Source organism: Sebastes umbrosus, chromosome 9 (assembly GCF_015220745.1).
Source record: "Sebastes umbrosus isolate fSebUmb1 chromosome 9, fSebUmb1.pri, whole genome shotgun sequence".
In the NCBI taxonomy this organism is placed as follows: Eukaryota; Metazoa; Chordata; class Actinopteri; order Perciformes; family Sebastidae; genus Sebastes; species Sebastes umbrosus.
In genome coordinates this window covers 3,019,138-3,037,960 of record NC_051277.1, presented here as the reverse complement: position 1 = coordinate 3,037,960, position 18,823 = coordinate 3,019,138, and the positions used below count along the sequence as shown (strand labels likewise).

General features: G+C 43.2%; 4 protein-coding genes across 5 annotated transcripts; 2 read left to right on the top strand and 2 right to left on the bottom strand.

The window, feature by feature from the left end:
* On the top strand, positions 1 to 1,283 carry LOC119494904. The gene is made up of 3 exons (XM_037781128.1): positions 1 to 235; positions 903 to 1,047; positions 1,210 to 1,283. Exons 1-3 carry the CDS (start codon positions 131 to 133, stop codon positions 1,281 to 1,283), a joined length of 324 nt encoding a protein of 107 aa, XP_037637056.1. The 5' UTR covers positions 1 to 130.
* A 60-nt stretch (positions 1,284 to 1,343) lies between these two features.
* Positions 1,344 to 2,951, bottom strand: slc35a4 (solute carrier family 35 member A4). The gene has a single exon (XM_037779635.1). It carries the CDS (start codon positions 2,709 to 2,711, stop codon positions 1,734 to 1,736), a length of 978 nt encoding a protein of 325 aa, XP_037635563.1. The 5' UTR covers positions 2,712 to 2,951; the 3' UTR covers positions 1,344 to 1,733.
* A 303-nt stretch (positions 2,952 to 3,254) lies between these two features.
* LOC119494055 (SLC35A4 upstream open reading frame protein) lies at positions 3,255 to 4,716 on the bottom strand. Of its 2 annotated transcripts, XM_037779682.1 has the most exons (3): positions 4,648 to 4,716; positions 4,250 to 4,348; positions 3,255 to 3,480 (listed from the first exon to the last, which is right to left on the bottom strand). In XM_037779682.1, the coding sequence occupies exons 1-3, from the start codon at positions 4,660 to 4,662 to the stop codon at positions 3,283 to 3,285; spliced, it is 312 nt and encodes a 103-aa protein (XP_037635610.1). In that variant the 5' UTR covers positions 4,663 to 4,716; the 3' UTR covers positions 3,255 to 3,282. The 2 variants fall into 2 exon arrangements, with proteins under 2 accessions (XP_037635610.1, XP_037635609.1); XM_037779681.1 differs by lacking the exon at positions 4,648 to 4,716 and having other exon boundaries at positions 4,250 to 4,444.
* A 792-nt stretch (positions 4,717 to 5,508) lies between these two features.
* hmgxb3 (HMG box domain containing 3) lies at positions 5,509 to 17,247 on the top strand. Its single transcript, XM_037779538.1, has 21 exons — positions 5,509 to 5,769; positions 7,281 to 7,439; positions 8,085 to 8,259; positions 8,988 to 9,476; positions 9,604 to 9,711; positions 9,863 to 9,997; positions 10,100 to 10,344; positions 10,599 to 10,711; positions 10,796 to 10,882; positions 11,090 to 11,172; positions 11,438 to 11,548; positions 11,688 to 11,828; positions 12,053 to 12,360; positions 12,468 to 12,595; positions 13,143 to 13,274; positions 13,424 to 13,608; positions 13,851 to 14,073; positions 14,410 to 14,543; positions 15,180 to 15,299; positions 15,528 to 15,737; positions 16,354 to 17,247. The coding sequence occupies exons 2-21, from the start codon at positions 7,300 to 7,302 to the stop codon at positions 16,948 to 16,950; spliced, it is 3,864 nt and encodes a 1,287-aa protein (XP_037635466.1). The 5' UTR covers positions 5,509 to 5,769; positions 7,281 to 7,299; the 3' UTR covers positions 16,951 to 17,247.
* Positions 17,248 to 18,823: the final 1,576 nt, after the last annotated feature.

Sequence of the window (18,823 nt, the reverse complement as noted above, 5' to 3'; positions counted from 1 at the left end):
CTGCATTTGCAACTTAATTCTGTTATTCCCCTTGCATATTTTATGGTTTCATCCATTCCTCCGCTAGACAGAAGGCCCCCAGAGAGAGCTGCTGGTGCTGACCAGAGAGAGGCGGGTCCTGGTGCTGCAGATGGAGGCCCTGCGCGCTGAAGCCCAGCAGGCTGAGAGAGACCTGCAGGATCAATATCACAAACACCAAACAGAGCTGCATTGTCTCCGAGAGGAGAGCCTGCAGGTTTGTTGTGTCAGTGAGAGAGAGCACTGATTCAGATAATGTCACATTTTCATTCTATTAGTGTGTACTAGTCTCTTTTACCAATAGATGAATAAATGATTCAGTATATATGCAAACGTTGATTCTACATAAACTTGCCAGTAAACTTTTTATGGGAATGTTTCACTTTTTGTTTGACCCAAATCATCATAACCCAAAACTGAATCTATTAAATGTGTAACACATTACACAAACATTTAATTGGGCGTCCAGATGGTTCTCACTTAAAATAATTACTATATCGCTTTCTCATTTCAGATTTATATGAAAACAATATATACATACATTTATAATGTTGAATACAATGGATGATGGGTATTAACTATGATGATTGATGTAATGCAGCACTGACTCGTCCCCCCTGGGGGGCTGCTATCGGCTGATTCAGAGCATGAAGGAGGGCATTTTAGGTCATAACTGTAGTCCACATTTCACTGCAGTCTGTATTTAAGGAACACACTTTAATTCTGATAAAAAATCTTTAAAGCAAAGTCTTTCTCAAAAATGAAATCTAAAACTGGAACAGTAATGAATGTAATAAAAAAAATAATAACACCTCATATCAGGGATACACAAGAAAAAAGTGAATACAAATATTTAAATAGGTGTCTGTTTTATTGCTCTCCAGGTGTTCCGAGTGTTTCGTCAGGTCAGTGAGGAGCAGCGGAGGATGTCGGAGGGCAGATACAGGAGCGTGCTGCTGGAAGCCGTGCAGGATGCCGTCTACCTGTCTGCCCAGAACCAGGAGCTGCAGACTGACAACAAACAACTCCGTAAAGGTCTGCATACTGTCTGTTCCTTAACCTCTACCAGACTGGCTGTTACTATATTTTATAGATAGGACTTTTCCTAACCTCTGTATTTTTACTAAGAAGTAAAAAAGACATGATTCTTCCTCCCACCAACATTTAAAACATATTATTTTTCTTTTACAGCATTGGGAGAGTTAAAGGATGCTCTAGCTGTGCGAGGTGATCCTACGGCTGAACGGTTATCCCAACAGCCATGAATATGACTAGAAGATGTTTATGAATGAGTGTGCTTAATGTAGATCATGAGAAATAAAAAATAGTTTTGACAATTTATTTGTAATCATTAAAACACTTTATAACACTGATATTGTCTTTGACGTTGTTCTTGGCAGAGAATGAAATACAAAACAAAACGGTAATAGCAGCACTCTTCAGAAATGTTGAGCTGAAGATATAATAATCCTGACTTGCATTATTATTTGACTTTCATCAGTGTGACAGAATTATAAATTATATTCTAAAATATGATGTCAAATTAGCCTCCAGCTGACATAAATGTCCAAACATAATATGGTATATGGTAACAAATCAAAAGTCTGGATTTCTGAAGGCAAACAGATATAAGGCAGAAAACAAATCCCATCTGAAAGACGAGGAAACAGAAGTCCAGGTAGACTGTAATGAGTTCAATGTGGTCGAGTTATTTACTATCTGTAGTAAAGGTAAGCTGCCAGTCCAATCAACGAGACGGGTAGGAGGAAAGAAGGTGTGAGCTGCAGCCCTAAGATGGCCCAAGACAACAGAGCGTTCACCAGCATGGAGCAGGAAATGACAAACAGTCTGGTGATCCCGCTGCCGTGCTTGAGCACCACAGACATCAGGAGGCCGTTGGCTGCCTGTCCTGCTATGATGGCCCAGACCACCCCCGAGTATCCCTCCAGAAAGCTCTTTTCAGCTGTAACGAAGGAGAAGGAGGAGAGCCCGTTGATGGCCACGCCGAACACATAGAGGTAGAGATTCTGCAAGCTGAGGGGCAGCTTCTGGCTCTTCAGCACCCTCTCTGTGTAAACTGCTGCCAGCCCTGAAACAAAGCAGTACACCAGCACAAGGAAAAGCCCCCAAGCTGTGATGTGAAGCCTGGGAGCTCCCTCAGCTTCGGCCCTCTCGGGGTCCCCTAGATCCAGGCTGCTGTAGCTGTGGCACACCCCCGCACCCATGAGGAGCCCCAGAGCGAACCACTGAGTAGGCCGTAGTCTCTTGCCCAGGCAGAAGGAGTACAGCAGGGCCGTGGAGGCAATTTTCAGGTTCGATAGGACTTGGTATGAGCTCGGGTCCATGTAGGCCTGCATGAGAAGTACCAGGTTGTTGTTGAGGGCGTAGAGTACAGCGGGGACAGCGTAGGGGGTCACACGGACTAGAGGTGGAGGAGCGCGTAAGGCGGATGTGCCCCCAGTTAGAACAAGAGTCGCTAGAGAAATCAAGAGTTTAGATAACTCAGTCATGACAACACATGATGAGGGGTTGAAAGGGACGTGACCGTCTACCTTGGTGAGAGCGATGAGTGGCGCATGAGAGCCGTAGATGAGGACCATCAGCCCAAAAAGGACTCCCCACATAACCCTTTTCACCCACCGTCTCCTAATCCTCGCCGGGGAACTGGGCCCCACATTCTGGATCACAATCATCCTCAATGACGCAAAATAAACACTTAATTTCTAACAAATCTTAATACTAATTATAGTGCAAAACAACCCTGGCTGTTTGGCTATTTAAAAAATAAATAGCTATACATCTCAACCATTTAAATGTCTATTATAAAATACTTAGATGCACTATTCTCTGTGTAACTATGTATTCTGAAAGGAATAATACGAGTGTAGGAGACATTTGCAGGAATTACTGCCTGTTTTCCAAATGACCAGTTCAAAATCTAACATGCTTAGATAACTGCTCCAGGCAGCGGACAACTTATGAAATCTAATGGACCAAACATTAAAACCTTGTAGGCACAAAGTCTTACATTTTGTGTTAACATCACACAGAAACAAGAGGAAATGAACCCGGAAAAAAATGCAAATAAAAAGGCAGTCATTTACTTTTGAGTCCCGAATGAAAGTCCAGTTCTATCATCATATCCTCAGAACATCAGAAACCTTGAAGGCTGGTCCGTCACGAGCCACTGACAACACAGCAGCTGCAACAGTATTTCTTTCTCTCTCTTGTTCCCGTTGTGTCACTGACGAAGAGCAAACCAAATTATTTTGGTCCTTTTTTCAAGCCGTTCATAAAGTCTTTCACGGTCCTTTCAATGTTGGGCACTTGATAGTTCTGTGCCGCGTATATGCCGGTGATTGTTCCCAGCAGCACTCCCAAGAAGGCAGAGGAACGTAGCTTGGCCACCACATAGCCGGCCAGGAAGCCCTTCAGAAACGGAGATCCCAACACTGAGCCTCCCTGCAAGAGCAAGGAAATAATAACATACATTTTCAGCACAGAAAAAGGACATAAAGATGGGTAAATAAAATGTATATATATGTATATATATATATACATATATATACATATATATATATTTATCAAGATAAAAACATAATATTTTCAACAATATAACACAAGATAATCATAAGAGGATATTTAAGGAAGTCCTGAGACAAAACTAAACAAATAAACTCCATCACCTTCAGAGCGGAGAAATGCATTTTAAAGGTCCCATATCGTGCTCATTTTCAGGTCCATACTTGTATTTTGTGTTTCTACTAGAACATGTTTACATGCTGCAATGTTAAAAAAAACAACTTTATTTTCCTCATACTGTCTGTCTGAATATACCTGTATTTACCCTCTGTCTGAAACGCTCCGTTTTAGTGCATTTGAATGGAATTGCGTTGCTAGGCAACAGTTTGGGTCCATGTTTACTTCCTGTCAGCTGATGTTATTTACAAACACTGCAACAGGAAATAAACTGGGACACATTTAGAATGTTTACATTTAAAACTGAGTAATAGTCTAAATATTGTATATTTGTGACATCACAAATGGACAGAAATCCAAACGGCTTGTTTCAAACACACAATTTCTGAATACGGGCTGTGTGTATTTCCCTGTGGATTGAGTGTTTCAATACTTTCACAGTATTTATAAAAGACTTAAGCCTGCTTTATAATAATCAAAACACATGGAAATCTCACTTTTTTATAATATGGGACCTTTAATAACACCTTACCTGAGGAACTCCTACAGAAACCTCGTTCTCTACTCGCCTCTGGATTTCCTCCAGCTGACTCTTGAGCTGCGTCAGGTCTTTCAGCTGTTTCAGAGGATCCTGAAATAAAAGCATCACATTTAGTTAAAGGAAACAGAGCAGCAAATACAACGTTAATGCAGCTGAGCTCCTGTACAACACAGACTAAAGTTAGTTACTGACATAATCTACCACGCAGAAGCTTTCATAACAAAACAGCTCTCTAGTTATCTAATAACAGCATCATCACTGAACCGGCTCGGGGATCGATTCACTGATTTAGAAGCGGTTTTGTTCGTCCTTGTCTGGCAGGTGCTGTCATCTGAAGAAACACCTGAGATAAACACATTTAAAGGCAGACAGCTCAGTAACTCTCTCACCTTGTCATTCGCCATCTTTGCTCAGAGGATGATCGGTGTTCGGCTCATAAGCCTGGGACACATATCTGCTGTAGCTCGATTGGTTCGGTCTGGGTTATAGTGTTTGTTAATTTGAGCTGTTTTAGGAGATAAACTAATATAATATAATATAACTGTATTCATCTCGAGGTAAATTGCTAGTTAGTCGTTTTGGATGAAAACGTCAGCTAGATAAATAAATGTAACATCAGTGGGGGGAAATATAATTTTTTTTTTTTTTATTTCAAAATGAAAGCATATTATATTATTATATTATTATATTATTATATACATAGTAACAGCAGAAAACATTAAAATCATTTACATACAAAAGAAGCATGGCGAAAATATAAACAAAGAGCTGTGACAAACATAAAAGGACAACAGAAATGAAACAAAAACAAAATTAAATTAAAAAATAAACACTGTTTTTTTTTGTTTTTTTTAAATTTTATATTACATTTTACTATATATACTGACATTTTGAAACAAAAAAAAAATATATATATGACAAAGAAAGAAGGGAATTGCTATCAGGAGTAGATGATGGAATGGGGAATCTGCTAGGAAAGACATCTAAGAAAGTACACAATCTTTTGATTAATTACTGAAGAGCAACAGGAATAATGGAGAGAATTTAATTATTATTATTGTTATTATTATCATTATTATTATTAATAATAATTATAGTTTTTTATTTTTTTATTATTATTATTTTTCCTGCTCCCCTCCCGTCCGACAGGGCGGCGGTAATGCGCCTCTAAGCTGGTTTGCCAGCCGCCAATAAACACCAAAGAAGAAGAAGGCTACGGACGCACGCTTTGCTTTCACGTGTCAAAAACGTCCTCTCTGATTGGTCCGTTCTGGTTTATTCTGTTCTCTGATTGGCTGCAGACCATAGCAACAAACGCCATGTTGTTTTTATTTTTACAAGTCGACTAGAATCTGAAGCTTCTTTACGACATTAATACACCGAAAACCCTTGTTTTTAATATGAAGTATAGACGGATTACAGCAGTAATTATAGTCGACTCATCGCTTGACTTTGTCAGCGCCTCCTAGAGGTCGTTCGGAGCCGGTTTGATGAGCCTCGGGTCGTCGTAGGTAAGGCTTCAATAAGAAGGCATTTCATTGGATAACTGAGAGGCAGTATAAACACACAGCGTTAAACCTGCTGCTGGAGCAGGAGAGCATCAAACCTGCTGCTGGAGCAGGAGAGCATTAAACCTGCTGCTGGAGCAGGAGAGCATCAAACCTGCTGCTGGAGCAGGAGAGCATCAAACCTGCTGCTGGAGCAGGAGAGCATCAAACCTGCTGCTGGAGCAGGAGAGCATCAAACCTGCTGCTGGAGCAGGAGAGCATCAAACCTGCTGCTGGAGCAGGAGAGGAGCAGAGCTGTTAACATGTTAGAGCTCTATTAGTCTCCATAAGAGCCCAATGCATGACAGGTTTCCATTATTTAGACTAAGACACTATAGTGCTATGTTCTCTGTGCATAAAGTCACTCTATCCTACTTTATGTGACTTTTACTAGACAAACTGTTTACCTCTCATCAGCTGATGCATAGCTACCCACTGAGCTATAATAAACTTCAGAAATCCAGTGCTGTCATTAAACTACATGCACAATCATGTGTTTGTTGAAACATCTACATATCAGGGTGTTGAAAGCATAGTATTATGCAACAAAAATATATATATTTAATAAACCTAACTTCACTTAAAGGGACTGTTTGTAAGAATCAGAAATGTCTTGTTAACAGCGACACCTGTGGCCGTTAAATCAACGATAGTCAGCGTCCTGTTGCTGGCGCTTGTGCTCGCTCTACATAGACATGAACGAGCATCGAAATCAAAACAGTGAGGAAACACACGTCAGCTAAAAGCACAATATCACTCTATATTTCAGCTGCTTGGCAGTAATGTTAGCTGACCAGACGGAGGTCTCTCCATGAATCAATGCTGATCCTAGTGTTGGCTTTTCCTGCCTCAGTCTCCCGACCGCGGCCGGAGGGAACGGGGGAGACGCCGGAGTTTTGGTCGGAGACGATAACGTTTCTCTCTGCAGAGCCCCGTCACTTCACAAGACACGGGAAACCTCTGTTGGTCTGGAGGAGCTGCAGCAGTTATTTCTGCACAAACGTCCACTGTACATTCACTAGATATTCTCAGAGCTAAACTAACTCTTCTGCAGTGTGGAGTGAGCAGCATGCACGTGAGGTGGAGTAAGCTGAGTGAAGGAAAGCAGGCAGAGGAGCAGAGTTCAGCAGAGACTCCGGTCCTGGAGACCAAAGCTACGGTCTCCCCCGCGTCCTCCGACCGCGACCAACACTGTTTAACAGACAAGCTTCACTAGATAGAACTTTGCGGTTTTGGTGCTTCCGTGTAGTTTGTGTTGGAGTCTGAGTCTGAACAGCGTAGCCACATATGCGAGCGTGCATATGCGAGCGTGTATATGCGAGCGCGCATGGGACACCGACCCAGGTGATTTATACGTGTAAGAAGTTACAAACAGTCCCTTTAAAACTAATGCAATGAAACATCCCTGCAATAAACTCTATCTTTAATGAAGGTTCAAACATGAAAAACCAACTAATCTCACAATATTTTTTAAGTTTTAGATCTTTAGAGATCATGGAGAAGGTGGAGGTGTTTGAGGTTGTGAAAGTGACCGAGGAGGTGGAGAGCTACTACAGCCAGATGGAGGGGACGACCCCCAAAAAGAGGAAGAGCAAAGCTCAAGAAGACAGTGTTGAGAAACCCAAGAAGCCCAGGTAATGTACACACACAGCTGTTACAATATCACAACACTAATTATGACCCTTTCTTAAAGGTCCCATATCGTGCTCATTTTCAGGTTCATACTTGTATTTTGTGTTTCTTCCAGAACATGTTTACATGCTGTAATGTTCAAAAAACGAATTTTTTCCTCATACTGTCTGTCTGAATATACCTGTATTTACTCTCTGTCTGAAACGCTCCATTTAGTGTATTTCAACGGAATTGCAATGGAATTGCAACATAATTGCGTTGCTAGGCAACAGCTCGGGTCCATGTTTACATCCTGTCAGCTGATGTTATTTACACACACTGGAACAGGAAATAAACTGGGAGACATTTAGAATGTTTACGTTTAAAACCGTGTAATGGTCTAAATATTGTATATTTGTGACATCACAAATGGACAGAAATCCTGACGGCTTGTTTCAAACGCACAATTTCTGAATACGGGCTGTGTGTATTTCTCCGTATATTGAGCTTTTTGATCGTTTAACAGTATTTATAAAGCACTTAAACCTGCTTTATAATGTTAAAGACCTGAAAATCTCACTTTTTACAATATGGGACCTTTAAACAGGGATCGGGGTCTCTTAAAAATCTAAAATGTCTCCCCCATTGTCATGTACTGATTGTCTTAGGTCTGCCTACCTGCTGTACTACTTTGATGTCCATCAGATTATGCAACAGGAAATCCCCAATCTACCACAGTCCGAGATCAACAAGAGAATCAGTGAGAGCTGGAGAAGACTCAGCGTGGCTGAGAAAGGCTACTATCTGGAGAAGGCCAAGTCTGAGAAGGAGGGCATAGACACAGTAAGCCTTTTTTTCCTGTAAAGTTCTGACTTTATTTTCGTAATGTTAAAACTTTTTTCTTGTAAAGTTAGGGCTTTATTTTTCCCTCATTGTGGCCCTAATACTCCGTAGTACATTTGCTCACTGCATTAGACTTATATACTATATACTTAGACTATAAACTGTGTTACCTTCATCACAATGATCACATGTTTTACGGCTCAAGACAGGTTATTTTTTTTTTCTTTGCCTAAAATGTCTCTTTTTGATAGTAAAGGTTGCTGAGCCCTGACCTAAATGATCAAAGATTGCAAAATGAGTTGCAGAAATGATAAATTGAACCTACTATGATAAACAAGTCAGATGTTACATGAATGTTCCTGTTTAATAAGCTCTGCTACCTGCAGGGATAATAATGTACATTCTGTTGCGTCGGTACAGCCTGCAGCAGTAAATTACTGATGACAGCCTAAGCCAATCTTTTTAAAAGGTTTGCCCACGATGGAGTGCTTGATATGGTATTGGCTGTTAAGTATATCAGAGTCCTTCTTTATCATTATGCACTGCAGAGCACTCATGTAGTCGACTTTGTATTAATACATTTGGCTCATGTAACGACAGATAAAGTCAGAACGGAATGACCCGTTAGTATCAAGTACCACAGCAGGGATAAAGCCTAATTCACTGGTGTTAAAGTGATGGACATGTGGATGGCCATGAACAATGTTCTCGATTGTGCTTCTCCGCAGTCATCTCCCAGCCCCTCCAAAGACCTGCCAGGCTTCCGCAAAATCCTCCCCAGAGCCAGTTACTTCCTCGTGTCTAAAGGCTGCTCCTCAACTCAGCAGCTGGGAGGCTCTCAGCCAGAGGTGAGCGTGGAGTCTCTGGACTCTCCGGCGGAGGGAGGCCTGCCTTCCGTCTCTCTCACCCAAGTGTCCCAGTTCACAACTCTCGGGTTGGACAGCGAGGTGGAGCTTTCTGAGGAGCCCATTGTTGTCGACGACATAGCAGAGGAAACGGAAGTGACGTCTAATCCCGCGGCTCCCAGAGGAATCCCTCCCTCTTCCTCTGCCTCCACAGATGCCAGCGTCTCACAGGGCTCTGCTGGCCTCACAGCAAACGGGGTCACGCTGAGAGGAAATGAGGCGAGACTTGCCGGTAGTGGTTATTACGGTGGGGCGATGGTGCAGCAGATACAGGGGGAAACGACACAGGTGGTCGCCATCGTGCCCACCCAGGTGAGACTTAAATGTCCCTCTACCACTTAGCAGAATGAGCTTCATTTATTCATGAATTGTTGACCATTTTAATCACGAAAAGAAGTGTTTTAACTAATGCAGTGAAGCCATTTGTCCATCACTTCAGAACCTGCTAGAGCCCAAGTCTTTGCCAGGTGTCAGCTCTGTGGGCCCGCTGATGATGGTCTCTGTAGGAGCCAGCACAGAACTAAGTGCCAAACCTTCCTATAAAATGGTAAGCACCCATATTATTCATCCACCTTATAAATGTCAATACTGAGATTGGCAAGCATAGCATGCAGAGAATGTTATTATATAGATTTAAGATGATGGGGGGGGGGGTTAATAGGAGACATGAACCTCCATGTTTTGCTCTTTTTTTGCAGTCTGTGAAGACGTACACCCGGAGAGGTCGAGGGAGGTGTCTAGATCCTGGATGTTCGTTTGTGTATGTGACCCGCCACAAGCCGCCAAAGTGTCCTGAATGTGGGAGCCACTTGGGTGGAAAGTGGATACCTGCTGTAAGTGTCGAGCAATATCTGCACAAACAGTTTGGATGTTCAATCGTATATATATGAATATCCAATTTGAACTGTTTAACCATGGCTGCATGTATATAACAGGCAAAGAAGACACAAGAGAAAGAAGCTGCGTCTAAACAGTTGTCACAGAAAGCTGAAACCGAGACCGATGAAAGCTGCCGACCCACAGCTCCCCCGGATCAGGAGGGGAATGCTGATGTCGGTAAAACAAACACCACCGGGAGCAAAAAAGAAGGCCACGTTCAACGGCGCTCCAGAAAGCAGCGTGCAGTTCCAGCTGGAACGCCACCAGAGGGCAGCAGCACCAAGCAGCAGGAACAAACAGAGTGAGCACCCGTGATCTTTTAATACCAGTTTGTTTTAAGTATGTTCTGTTTGCTACATGGACCATGATAGCATGTTGACCATGTGGACTGTGACAGGTGTGTGAAAACTGTGCTATACACCATTTGCAGATCGGTGCTTAAGTGCAGTAGGTTTATATCAGGTTTACACAGTGAACAGGAATGTTGCACATGACAATGAAGAAGTATAATAGTGTATCTGACTTTTTTTTGATTTTCCCTGTGTCACTGAGTAGACTGATGAAAGACGACGACCTTCAGGGCGCGACAGTCCAAGGTCAAGACAGAAGCCATGCCAGTGTTCAGAAGAGGCCTGTGAGGCCCATCCTTCCTGCCTACTATAACACAAGTGAGATAAAACATACAGGCGATATCCTACTGTCAGTGTTACTACTATATGGGTTTACATTCTGGCTTGTGTTTGTGTTTCTAGGCCGTGCTTTGTTCCAGATCATAACTGTCCCACCTGACAAAGGAAAGTTTCAGACGGCAAACAACAACAACAACAAATCATCCGGCGGTACTGTGCATCATCTGATTATATTTATTTGTATTATATTGATTAAATGTTTAAATTAAACCTTTCAGTTTGGATATTGTATGATCAGTCAGTGCTTATTATTATACCTTTATTATACAGAGAGGAAGTGATATGTAATATATATACAAGTGGCTGCACTTTCTGAGGTCTCTGCTCTCCTCTCATGTGGTCGTTGTCTAACCACAGTGCCTCCAGACAGTCTCTCAGGTCTCAAACCAAGCACTTTGAAGCAGCTCGGCCAGACAGTCCCGACAACCGCAGCCAAGCAGGTTAACACACACACACGCACACACGCAAACACAAACACCTAGAGCAGGGGTCTGCAACCTGCGGCTCCGGAGCCACATGCAGCTCTTCAGCTCCTCTCCAGTGGCTCCATGTGGATTTTTAAAAATGGAAATGAATAACTGTTTTTGCCTAAAATGTCTCTTTTGACAGTAAAGGTTGCTGAACCCCTGACCTAGGGAAACACGCAAATACAACAAAGATGCAGATTTCGTCCAATATCGTGACTTTCTGCATGTCTTTCCGTAGGATTCTTCTGTCCCAGCAGATGGAAACCAGCCGGTGTGTTCTCTGGCTGATAAGAGAGTCAATATCGTGTCATTCGTGCCTTTCAAACAACACACCGTCTCCAGCTTTGTCGTCAGTATACTACTATTCTCTGTGCAATTTACATTTATTTATTTAAATTACACAAAATGTTCCTTTCTAATGTAAATTTGTTTCTGAATATCCGGTTATTTTCTTTACTTGTGGGTCATTTTTTTTATTATTTCTGTAGGATTTGGGGCTTTCTACAGCACGAGGAAGGGGTCGGTGTAAAAACCCGTCCTGTGACTACATGTACAAGAACAGACACAAACCGGCAGTGTGCCCTAAATGTGGCTGTGAGCTGACCCAGAAGAACGCCAAGGGAGCAAAGGTGAAGGCTCTTAGGAGTAGTTTCCAGCTGTATCTTGTACCTCTCGGATCCCTGAGCAGTTGCTTCTTAGCATCCATAGATCTCGACTCAAGACTGATGACAGCAGGCCTTTCATGTCGAGTTACATTTTTCTCTCCAAGGCTTCCAGGTGTCATCATCTAGATCTGTCCAAAACTCTCTTTTTATATCATTTAATGTGGATTTCGTTTTTTCCTTTTTTTCAGTCTGGAACTCTGCTCGATCCGCACCAGGCCCTGAGTCCCGCTCAGAAGGACGTCCAGCGCCAAAATACCCTGCAGCTGCTGCACCGTTCCCTGCAGATTCCCGAGAGCGAGACTGAGCTCCAGGAAACGTTGACCCTCATCCAGGAGCTCAACAGCCTCCAGATCATCTTGGTCCAGCCGTGTGGCCAGGAGCACAAGGGCAGCGTGGAGACGGAGACGCTGGTAGAGTCTGGGTGGCCTCAGTTCTATGAATCAGCGGCTACTCACTGTGGCCTGTGTAACTTCCCTCTCTTCAAAGGAGATCAGAGGTGAGGAGATGGGTGTCTCTGTTCTAACGATCCTGCTTCTGGTTTTAGTACGGCGTGTTGTGTTGATGTCCAGTTCCCTAATGTATGCTCTCATGTGTACATCCTAGTACCGTCGCAGGACAGGAGGACTGCTGGCTGCTTACTCAGACGCTGATCCAGACAGCCACTCTTCAGCTCAAGGTGTGTCTCAACGTTCAGTGTCTGGCTCTGCACAGCTTCACTGACCTGCATCCAGGTAAAACGCCACCACTTACAAACAACCTATACATTATTCAGCTGCTTTTTCATCAAGCGTCAACTTCTGAATCCTCACACATTCTCATTACTCTTGGTTCATTGTCCTCCACCATGTCAGAAGCTGCTCTGTATTTGTTATATTAATATCTCAAACACAACAGATGAAATTATGGGTGTACTTCTGGGTATCATTCACTGATTGCTTCAAGGTGGAAGCTTCTGCATTTGCAAAAATGTTGCTGATTAGACTTTCAATCAATTACAATCAGTACTTCTCTGACTGGCCTAAAGGGGGCACCACAACTATGAATTATGAGTGCATATACAATATCTTAAGATTCCAGTAAAAAGCACTTGTCCCCTTTTTCTTGCATTATTCATTTGTCACTCATTTTCCACCCCTTTGCCTTCTAAGACTCATTTATTAGGAACATGTTTTCTAAATGTTTTACATGTTTGAGGTTTGATGAAGACCAGCCAATAATCTTCATTTGGCCCGTTGTCATCTTTGTGAATTAAGATGTTGATTTTTGTTTTTGTTCCAGGTTTGTTCAACATTGGGAACAGACTGCTAGTTAGTATCGACCTGTTTCTGAAGATCAGGGCTGGTATCAAACTGGGCCAACCCCCTCCTCAGGCAGCCAGGACCGTACTAGACCACACCCCCAATCACCCTGGTAAAAACACTGGATTCAACTCTAAACACACACATATGAATTCTGCAGCTGTGTTCTAGTTTAATCTGGTATTATGAACATCTTCCTGTTTTTTTACAGTATGTTGTGTTTTTCATGAATTTCATTGTGTCTTCCCTCTCTTGCATCAGTCCACGCTCTGAGTCCGGAGGAGTTGTCTCACATTCAAGAGCTCCTCCTGAGTGGCTACTGGGCCTTTGAGTGTCTGACTGTGCGTGATTACAACGACATGATCTGCGGCGTCTGTGGCGTTGCTCCCAAACTGGAGATTGCACAGCGATACGCGAACAACGTACTGGAGCTGAAGAATGTGGAGGTGAGAGCGAGAAAAATCAGTGTATGGCATCATACTTAGAGCTGTTTAGCAGGGGCAGTATCATACAGTATGTCTGAAACTATATCCTGACTTTGCTTTTTCAACATTTCCAAAACTCTATGATTCAATGGTTGGCTCAATTTTATTTTATGCTGCAGGAGTACGGGGTTTTAGTTCCAGTAGTGCTATCCAGAGTCGAGCCACCTCTCTACATGCTTACGCACATTTCATCCTGTCCACAGTTTACCTGGCCTGAGGTTTCAGTCTCCGATGAGGTGCACGTGGACGACTTCTGGCTGACCATGGAAAGCGAGGCTATCGAGCAAGCGACTTTCCCCACCGACATCCCGATCACACGAGTGGACGCTTCTATCATCGCTCCCTTCATTCCCCCACTGATGAGGAGTCCCACCGTCATCAACACGGAGAAGGACAAGGTCCCGTCACACACCGAGCAGCCCTCAGGTACGCCACGATGTGTTCATCCTGTGGAAATGTTCAGTAGCAAATGTGGAGGATATTCTTTCTGAGTCTGAAATGAGGGAGATGTGGCTCCACAGAGAATGAGATGGAAGAAGACGATTAATTCAGAGGGATTATATATGCTTTGTTTGTTATGGATGGTATGATGATGCAGATGTCATGCGAGTGTTCCACTTGTTAAGTTATCCTCCCATGCAGTACAGATTTACATTGTTTCATGAATTCTACGAGTAATATGTTTTATATATAACAAGTTTAATTTGGTCACAGGGCATTATGTGGGACATAAAAACTTATGGTTCTCGTCATCTGTTGTAGGAGATCCATCAGCGTTGGTGCGTCTCATCCATGATGGTCAGCTGAGACTCGACAAGATTGAAGATCACAGCGAGGACGAGCTGAGAACAATACTGGAGCGCTGCGGGGCGAGCATCACCCCAGACTCCACTAAGGTAGGCATGTGTGAGTGAGTGTTAATGACTGGATGTAAACATGTTGACATTATAGTACTAGACCAGGGGTCAGCAACCTGCGGCTCTTCAGCTCCTCTCCAGCTCCTTTTTGTTGTTTACATTTTCATTTTTATTTATCATTGTTGTAGGTCTATGGTACGACGGTATGATGGAGTGTTAGGGCCACATTGAAGAAAAAAAAGAAATCTGAGATTTCGAGAATAAAGTCATAATATTATAAAGTAGTGATTTTACGTGTTATTTTCTTTTTTCCCCTAAAGTTCTGACTTTTTTTTCGTAATATTACGACTTTTTTTCTCTTAAAGTAATGACTTTATTGTGTAAATCTCAGATGTTTTTTCCCTCAATGTGGCCCTAATACTCCGTAGTACATTGTCTCTTTGGCCCTCACTGCATTAGACTTATATATTATATACTTAGACTATAAACTGTGTTACCTTCATCACAATGATCACATGTTTTGCGGCTCCAGGCAGATTTTTTTTTTTTTTTGTTGCATAAAATGTCTCTTTTGATAGTAAAGGTTGCTGACCCCTGCAGTAGCTAGAATACGAGTGTTACTGTTTGATTAGATAAAAGCCTCCTTTCTGTCCCCCCCCCCCCGCCCCGTGTCAGAATGAGCTGCTGGCCTCCCTGATCTCCTTGTACACACTCGTCCATGGTGGCCTCTCCACGGCCCCACAGCCCCCTCCACACACCACCGCCGGCAAGCTGTCCAAGGTCTGCCCCCATAAGGTAAAAACAACAACAGCCTGGTCATATATTCATTCATTATCTGTAACCACTGTTCCTATTCAGGGTTGCAAAGAGGGTTGCTACCCACCGCACCACCGTGTGGCCCCTGGTTATAAATGAAAAACAAATATGTTAGCTAAGCAAAGTGAAAATCCAAACTCAAATGTCCCCTGCAGGTGTTAAGACCTCTGAAAGGGGTTTCAGTGTCTCTCCTGTACGTGTCTCCAGGTGGTGTGCGGCTCTAAGTGCCTGGTGAGAGGAGAGACGGCTCGAGACCACGTAGACCTTCTACTGTCCTCCCGCTACTGGCCCCCGGTCTACGTCAGCGACTGCGCCCGTCAGGTGGCGCTCTGTGCCGACATGCAGTACCCGGAACAGGCGACCCAGATGTGGGGCAGGAACCAGGGCTGCTTCTCTGACCCTTTCGAGAAGCCAGAGGTGGGTGATTGAAATGGAATCCAATCATCTGTATTTATTTATTATAAAATATTACAGGTATATTCACATATGAGTTCAGAGAATGTTCTGTGTTTCTCAACTGATTATAATATTAATATGAACCACAGGTTTCTCTGTATTTCTAATTAGTGTTATGATCAGAGAGCATGGATCCAGACACAGGACACTGACAAGAGGAAGTTGTAGGTTATTTATTGTAAAACCACAGAGAAGGGAGGTGGGGAGGAGGGGATGGCTGGCTGAGGCAGAGGGCAGATGATCCCGGGACACAGGGAGGGAAAGCAGTTAATCACAGACTCCAACAACAACAACACCAACACCAACACCAACACCAACACCAACACCAACACCACAGGGAAAGAAGTCACAGAACGTACTGAGGCCTGAAGCAGGAACTAACACGCTAGCTGAGACAGTGATCGCAGGTTTCAGTCTTGTTTTCTGAATGTTTGTGCTTAGCCTTAGCCTTTTGTGTCCACTGATTCACAGATACAACCTGTAATACAGCACATCTGTTTAGATCAAGAAACCTGGATGTCTCATATATGCTGTATACATACTGTATATTTGACTCATAGTGTGTTGCTGTCTTTAGTTTGTATCGTGCGCTGAGCTACAAGACCAGCCGTACAGCGCCGACCTGTCTTTGGTGGCAGAGAACCAGCAGGTCCACCCAATCACCAAATCATCTAGTTGCTGGCTGGTTCATCCTCCCGGAGCAGCCCAGGAGGAGCCCTCTGCTCTTCCTTCAGAGCACCACTCGATGGTCCTCTGCAGAGATCTGGAGCCCTACGTCAGCCCGACGGCCGAGCTGGAGAAAGAGGAGGAGGATGACGAGGAGGCGGAGCAGAAAGAGCAGACGGACGGAGCCGAGAACGACTCTGCAGAGAACTCGGAGGACTGTTACTCAGTGAGCCGTGCGCGGCGGCAACCCGTGGTTTTCAACAACACAGCTTATTACTACCTTTACAACCGTCTAGTGGATTTCCTCACCAGCAGAGACATCGTGAGCCAGCAGATCAACCAGGTGGTGAAGGCCTGCCAGCCCGGGGAGGTGGTGATCAGGGATGCTCTCTACCGACTGGGAGTGGCACAGATCAACACGGAGAAAGAGGAGGATGAGGGAAGCGGGGCGGAGTGGCAGACACAAGACGGAGGGACGGAGACGAATGAGGTTGTGCTTCCTGAATAGAAATGTTGAGAACAGACGATCAGCATGCAGGCAGAGGGACGGACTGAATGTAAAGATGGCTGCATGCAAAGATAATAAGAGACGGCCGTGAGGAGAGATGCAACCAGGAGGACCCGAGAAGATGGAAGTGACACGGTGCTAAACACAAGTACCTTACTCTTAGACTAGTAGAGGGGTCAGCAACCTGCGTCTCTTCAGCTCCTCTCCAGTGGCTCCCTGTGGACTTTTAAAAATGGAAATGTATAACTGTTTTCTGTTTACATTTTCATTTTTATTTATCATTGTTGTAGGTCTATGGTACGACGGTACGACGGAGTATTAGGGCCACATTGAGGAAAAAAAGAGATTTTGAGAATAAGTAATAATATTACGAGAATAAAGTCATAAGTTTAAGAGAAAAAAGTCGTAGTATTATAAAGTATTAATTTTACGTGTTTATGACTTTATTCTCTCAATATTACGACTTTTTTTCTCTTAAAGTTATGACTTTATTCTGTAAATCTCAGATGTTTTTTTCCCTCAATGTGGCCCTAATACTCCTCAGTACATTGTCTCTTTGGCCCTCACTGCATTAGACTGATATACTATAAACTGTGTTACCTTCATCACAACGAACAAATGTTTTGCGGCTCCGGACAAATTTTTTCTTTGCCTAAAATGTCTCTGTTGACAGTAAAGGTTGCTGACCCCTGCACTAACCTGTACAACAGCACATTTAATCTGCTAAATATTGTTTTACTGATGTGAGGAAACAGGCTGAATATGGATAAAGAGGGTTGCTGTTGTAGGTAATGACGAGAATAATCAGTAGTGTTTTCTGTGAATATGCTAAGAAAAGAAATTACAAGTTCCAAGGTCATATTCTGAACCATCTCTAACTCCAGTAACAGCGAGTGTGAGAGTTAAAGGCAGGGTTGACGATGTTCTTCAGTCTACACTATTCATTCTATTGGTTGAAATGGTCTTTACACCCCGACAGCGATCCATTACTGATGAGTTGGGGGGGTTTAGACGGATCTCCTGAGGCGATGCTACTTTCAAACTAGAAGTGCACTCGGAGAGCGCAGACCTCCGCCAAGGCAGGTTTCATGTACGTCGCCACCCAAATCTAATGGATTGTTCATTGTGCCACACACCACCCCTCCAAAAAATGTCATCAAATCCACCGCAGACTTTTGGAGTCATCCTCCAAACGGACAAACCAACAAACCAACAACAGTGAAAACATAACCTCCTTGGTGGAGGTAATTCTGCTAGCTTTCCAACATCGTCGACCCTATCTTTAATAAAAAGTCAATTGAAGATGATTATTATATTTCAAACGACTAAAAGAATGTAATATTTTGTGTAATCGGGTCCCGAGAGTTAAAAGAAGTGACGGAGATCTTTCCTGTGACTTTAAAGAATGTAAACAGGATTTTATTAACTCGGCTAATTGAAGCCTAAATGTTCTGTATTTAACCATGAATATAGTTTGTTGTATTTATTTCCCTTTGATGTCCAGAGATGTTTCTGTTGAACGTTTTCTACACTCTTACCTCTCCCCTACCACTCGTTGCCTTTTGAACCGGAGTTTGCTTTTAACAGTGATGATAAATGTGTGTTTGCATATTGAACTGAATCACGATGGACCTCGTGGCCTTCACTTTAGTTTGGATTTTCTTCTCAATGGAGATCCATTCAAGGACAATCGGTCGTCTTAATTCCTGCGAACCAATCATCAGTCAGCTTCTGAGAATGATCTGAAGGTATTTAGTAGATCTGCCTTCAGAGAGATTGTCTCTGATGCTTTGCTTAGCAATTAAAATGATGAAAGGCCGACGAGACTCGTCTGTCCCAAGTGTTTCAAAATGGGTTCATTTGTCAAGACTTC

Bases quoted from the DNA above. Each gene is read 5' to 3' on its own strand.
- LOC119494904 (XM_037781128.1), top strand. From the start codon at position 131: ATGGAGGCCCTGCGCGCTGAAGCCCAGCAGGCTGAGAGAGACCTGCAG. The intron at 236-902 runs GTTTGTTGTGTC...ATTGCTCTCCAG, and splicing joins TCCGAGAGGAGAGCCTGCAG to GTGTTCCGAGTGTTTCGTCA. The intron at 1,048-1,209 runs GTAAAGGTCTGC...TTTCTTTTACAG, and splicing joins GACTGACAACAAACAACTCC to CATTGGGAGAGTTAAAGGAT.
- slc35a4 (XM_037779635.1), bottom strand. From the start codon at position 2,711: ATGATTGTGATCCAGAATGTGGGGCCCAGTTCCCCGGCGAGGATTAGG.
- LOC119494055 (XM_037779682.1), bottom strand. The intron at 3,481-4,249 runs GTAAGGTGTTAT...TTGCTCTTGCAG, and splicing joins TTTCTGTAGGAGTTCCTCAG to GGAGGCTCAGTGTTGGGATC.
- hmgxb3 (XM_037779538.1), top strand. From the start codon at position 7,300: ATGGAGAAGGTGGAGGTGTTTGAGGTTGTGAAAGTGACCGAGGAGGTG. The intron at 7,440-8,084 runs GTAATGTACACA...TGATTGTCTTAG, and splicing joins GAGAAACCCAAGAAGCCCAG to GTCTGCCTACCTGCTGTACT. The intron at 14,074-14,409 runs GTACGCCACGAT...CATCTGTTGTAG, and splicing joins ACACACCGAGCAGCCCTCAG to GAGATCCATCAGCGTTGGTG.